The sequence below is a fragment of the Pyxicephalus adspersus genome, chromosome 1, assembly GCF_032062135.1.
Source record: "Pyxicephalus adspersus chromosome 1, UCB_Pads_2.0, whole genome shotgun sequence".
NCBI lineage: Eukaryota > Metazoa > Chordata > Amphibia > Anura > Pyxicephalidae > Pyxicephalus > Pyxicephalus adspersus.
This window is the reverse complement of record NC_092858.1, coordinates 56,285,402-56,290,920: the sequence shown is the minus strand read 5'-3', so window position 1 is coordinate 56,290,920 and position 5,519 is coordinate 56,285,402. Positions and strand designations below refer to the sequence as shown.

Here is a 5,519-nt window from a genome sequence, read left to right as displayed (position 1 = left end):
AGCTTTTATACACCATGCTGGTGGTAGAAAAGTGCAGTGATCTCATTCTTGATGGGCCAAAAAGATGCCTCCAAAGTAATTAGTGCTCAGGAACGTGCCATAAATGCAATTTATTTGGCGTTTGTTGTGCTTCTTTGCATGGTAATTAGATGATCCTGGAGGGGTGCTCTTCTGTAGAGTGCAAAGCAGATTATTCTGCATTATAGAGTTTTCCTTCAAAATGAGGCCTTGCAGAGCAAGAATGTCTCCTAATCCATCTCCCAGTAGACAAATCAGTTACCACTGACTTCCATCCATTTCTTATTCTCTTTGAAATTTCGTTTTCTGTGGCTTAGTGTCAGCTTGCACAAGTGGAAGACCCTTACCTTTCAAATGCCAATTACTTTGGCAGGTCGATTTTCATCAGAATGCAGCTAAATAATGAAAATGATGTGTACACAGCTACATTTTGGAAACTGGGAGATTGGCCCTGATTTATTAAAGCCCTCCAAGGATGGAGAGGATACACTTTTATCAGTAAAGCTGGGTGATCCAGCAAACCTGGAATGGAGTGGGTCCAGTATTCAAAATATTTGCTAGCAAAACAAAAAAGACTTTGAAGCAATCCATTCCAGGTTTCATCCATATTAAATCAGTAGAGGGATAGGTTCCTAATAACTAGTTAGGATGCTATGTGATGTAGTCAGGGGATCACTTAGATTCTAAGCTTGAGTTCCACCCCAGCATCCCTTGGGAGGGTGACTGGTACCCTAACTATAGAGCAGTGCTGGCAGGGAACATCTCTTTGCCTATTGCCATGGCAGAGAGGTCAGCTATAGGATGCAAGCTGCTGCCTTTCTCCAGGTCTATCTCATGCTGCTTTTTCCTGGGTCACTCCATCAGGATATAATTCATTAAAATGGTAATTGAGATTGTCATTCCAGATATGATTATCGGTGTGCAAAGTAAATGGACAGTAACAGAGCATTAGAATGTTCTGCCTGTAACAATCACCCTAAACAATCATTCTAGAATTAACCTCTTCACTGCTGGTTAGGCAGCTGTGCAGAGAATGGTATTGCCTGGTCATAATATAAATAAGGATTGGGGCCAGGTTGGAGCAGACATAGGACAAGCCCCAGAGGAGGGAGCGCATGCTTACTGCTTGCTGTCAGGTGCAGCACCTGCACCGCTGTGGTGTATGTTGGTGAGTGTATAAGAGCAGGCTCCCAGCACCGCCCAGCACACAACAATCCCACACACAGCCAGGCAGGGCTGCAGTCTCGCGATACGAGGAGCCGGCTGCGGGGATGTGGGGGCTCAGGTGTGGGAAGCTTGTCATGCCAGGAGTAGAATAGAGCAGACTGATAAGTGAGAGGCTGGAGGGAGACACACACACTGTGCGGTCATCACCGGGCTCACACACACCGCACACACCGGGGTCACTTTTCTTCCCACTTCAGGACTCTTCCAGGATTCCATGCAATTCTTTCAAGATGATGTCCATGAACAGCAAGCAACCCCATTTTGCCATGCACCCGAGCTTACCTGAGCACAAGTACACCAGTCTGCACTCTAGTTCGGAAGCAATAAGGAGAGCATGCCTACCTACACCCCCGGTAAGTGACTATTCATATTACTATTATATTTATATATTACTGTCTGTTGTGTGATCCTTGTGGGGACTTCATGTCCTGGACCTTGGATCCGTCTTCTTCTTCTGGATGAACCCCAAAATCCTTCACTTTCGCCTATTTTAACCCAAAACTTTGTGTTCCATAGACCCAGATCTCAGCTCCTGTATGGTTCTGTATGGTCCTGTATGATCCTGTTTGGTCTTGTATGGTCCTGTATGATCTTCTATGGTCCTGTATGGTACTATTTGGTCCTGTATGGTCCTGGAGGTCATCTCTCTTTGTCCTTACTGGACCTATAAGTTCTGTCTCCTTGTCATGACTTTTATTCTGTATGCCCTTTTATTGGACCTGGAGCTCACCTTTATTTCTTTATATTTACTTGACCCATTGATCACTTCCTCGGATCTCTTGGTTCTGTTTGGACCTAGTGGTCACCCCCTGTCCTATGTGTGTAACTCATGCAGTGTTGTAGAAGTTGTGTACTTGTGTTCTGAGCCTGTCCATGTTCTCATTGCAGCTACAGAGCAATATCTTCGCCAGCCTGGATGAGACTCTCCTGGCCCGGGCCGAGGCGCTGGCAGCAGTGGATATCGCGGTGTCCCAAGGCAAGAGTCACCCGTTCAAGCCCGATGCCACCTACCATACCATGAGCAGCGTGCAGTGCTCGTCCAACTCCACCGTGCCACTCGCCCATCACCATCACCACCATCACCACCACCACCACCAGGCGCTGGAGCCCGGGGACCTTCTGGACCATGTCACCTCTCCTTCCCTGGCACTGATGGCCACCACCGGGCACGATGGAGTCGGGGGTGGCGGAGGAGGTGGAGGGGGTGGCGGTGGCGGCGGAGGTGGCGGCGGAGGAGGGTTAATTTCCACCTCGGCCCATCCGCACAGTCACATGCATGGCCTGAGCCACCTCTCCCACCAGGCTGCCATGAACATGACCAGTGCCCTGCAGCACCCGGGGCTGGTAGCTGCCCACCATGGTGCCCCCGGCCAGGTGACCTCGGTGGGAGCAGCGGCAGGACTGGCATCCATCTGCGACTCAGAGACCGACCCCCGGGAGCTGGAAGCGTTTGCTGAGCGCTTTAAGCAGAGGAGGATCAAGCTGGGGGTGACCCAGGCGGACGTGGGTTCTGCTTTGGCCAACTTGAAAATCCCCGGGGTGGGTTCCCTCAGCCAGAGTACCATCTGCAGGTTCGAGTCCCTCACCCTGTCCCACAATAACATGATCGCCCTCAAACCCATCCTGCAAGCCTGGCTAGAGGAGGCCGAGGGGGCCCAAAGGGAAAAAATGAACAAACCCGAACTGTTCAATGGGGGGGAAAAGAAACGCAAGAGGACTTCAATCGCTGCCCCAGAGAAGAGATCCCTGGAAGCTTATTTCGCTGTCCAGCCCCGACCCTCCTCCGAGAAGATTGCAGCCATAGCAGAGAAACTGGACCTCAAAAAGAACGTGGTGCGGGTCTGGTTCTGTAATCAGAGACAAAAGCAGAAAAGAATGAAATTTTCTGCCAATTACTAAAAAAAAAAAAAAGTCCTCCTACAACGAAATCACAAGAAAAAAAACTATTTCTGTATTTATTTCCTTATTTATTCTGAGTTTAATTTATTTGGAGGGCTTTCTTCTCTTCTAGAGGACTCTAGTGAAACTTGAGATCGAGACGGAGAATTAAATCTTAATAAGAATAATTAAAAAAAATATTATTTATTTGCCGGGACCAATGGACAATAAAAAGAGTAAATTCGGCGACTGGGACTCTGTGAAACTGTAGATCTATTCTTGAATTTTACTAGTTCATAAAAATCAAGGGCAAGTGTACTTGCATTGGACAAGAACAAGTCGTATAGAAGTCATCACATGGAAGCCCTAGGGGTTCAAATGTTGCTGATAATAATGATCACAATTAGAATAATGTGAAATTGACAGTATTTTAGCCGAGCTCCGTTTTATTAAATCCCCCCTTGCTCTGTGCTGTTCCCATTTCTGTCTCTTGTTGCTGGGAGGGCTGCGAATTGAAGGGGTGAAATAATAGACCAGGAAGCATTTCTTTATTTTACACTCTTCTCAATTTCTAATAATGTATTCCCATTCTGTATTGGATACAAATGTCCATGTTACAATACTGCACCCCACAATCGCTGCTGCCTCTCATAGGAATGTGGAGCCTTCATTTTTGTTGGCTGTTACATGACATGTGTCAACCTTAATTAGCAAACCTTCAATTATCTGCCATTATTACAGGGGTTATGATCACTGCTTCATTAAACATTTTGCACTACGGCAGTGTCAATCATTTAGTAATCAGTAGAGTCTTCAGGAAGCTCATATCTGAATATCATTTGTGATCTCCAGCTCTGCAGATACTTCCCATAATTTGTTCCTCATCCAAAAACTAAAAAAAAAACAATTTGTAACCCTGTAGGCTCTCATGTATCTGTGAAAGAGTTGGCAGTCCGACTGGAATCATTAAAAACTTCTTTCCTTTCCTTGTTTGCAGAGCAAACTTTCTATGCATATGGGCACTACATAGGCTAGTTTCTGGTAGACTTTGTGTGTGCTGTGATATTCACTGTTTTTTGGCTGTCTTCACCCAAGATTAAAAAAAGGAGAAAAAAAAATAATTCCACCACGTTGATGTCCAGTATTTTGTGTGATGCAGAGCAAAAATGTTGTAAATATTTTTCATTTTAACATGATGGTGAAAAAATGTGAGACCACAAGTTATTTCCTCCAGACGCCTCATTATTTTATCTACCTGTTTATACAAATTTGCAGAGTTTTGTTTGTTCTTATTTACACCACCGACCCCAATATTTTATTTTTATTTCTATTTATGTACGCCAGATGCAATATGAAGATGTGCAATGGTGACAAGATACTTCTAAATAAATGCAAACATTGAAACATACCAGGCTGTGGATTGGTCAATTATCTGGAAAGAATTGTTATGGTAAATTGTTACATATAAATGTAGAATAAATATATATATATATATATGTACATTTATCCATCATATTTATCATATCAATCTATATATAATATAGTTTGTACATGTGTATCTATATATAATACAATATGATACATATTTATACATTATGAAAGACTGATGAGCTGACTGCAATAAAAGTTGAAGAAATCTGGCCATAAAGCAGCGATATCTTAACATTCCGATTTTAATGAATGTAGTTTGTCATTGGGTGTCAAATGATTGGGCTGATATAATTTCCTTTACACTAAAGATGATTTTAGCAGAATCAAACGGTAACCTAACACGCTTCTTGTTAGCGCTTCATTAGGAGCTATAGGATGCCACCTACCGCTCCAAATGATCAAAGAAGATGTTGAATAGCGATTTTAGGGAATATGCCAAATAGATAAAAATCCAATCCTAAAAACCGGGAGATCCAGGCAGTCAGTAGACTATGGTAAAGACATCACAGGGAAATGGAGAACTATACTAGACCACTGACTTTATTAATTGGAGGACAGTGCTATGGAATGTGCTACTGTCAGAGGTTTAGAACAATCCACAGATAATCGTATTAGAAGAAGCTAATTTAATAGCAATGTAATATAACATAATAATGGTTCCTTCTAATTTCCCAGTGTCATGTAGAATTACAAGCAGTATATCTTGTATAAGGAAACTCTATACCTCCAACGCAGTGGTGTCCAACCAGTAAATTAATGCAGGGATTTAAGAACACAATTGTTTTTGCCATTGTTTTAGTTTATTAAAAATAGAAATAATTGCTTTAGTATTTTTATGACAATTAAAAAAGTGATTGAAAAAAATAAATAAAACAAACACAATTCTCTAATACTGTGCTGCAATTTACTAAGCACCTGGAAGATTTGTAGTGGATGCCCTGGTTCTGGTGATCTCAGAGTACTAA

The 5,519-nt window shown here is 43.1% G+C and overlaps 1 protein-coding gene across 1 annotated transcript; it reads left to right on the top strand.

Moving 5' to 3' along the window:
- Positions 1–1,251: 1,251 nt before the first annotated feature.
- Positions 1,252–4,531, top strand: POU4F1 (POU class 4 homeobox 1). The gene is made up of 2 exons (XM_072398546.1): positions 1,252–1,598; positions 2,134–4,531. The coding sequence occupies exons 1-2, from the start codon at positions 1,476–1,478 to the stop codon at positions 3,142–3,144; spliced, it is 1,134 nt and encodes a 377-aa protein (XP_072254647.1). The 5' UTR covers positions 1,252–1,475; the 3' UTR covers positions 3,145–4,531.
- The last annotated feature ends 988 nt before the right edge of the window (positions 4,532–5,519 follow it).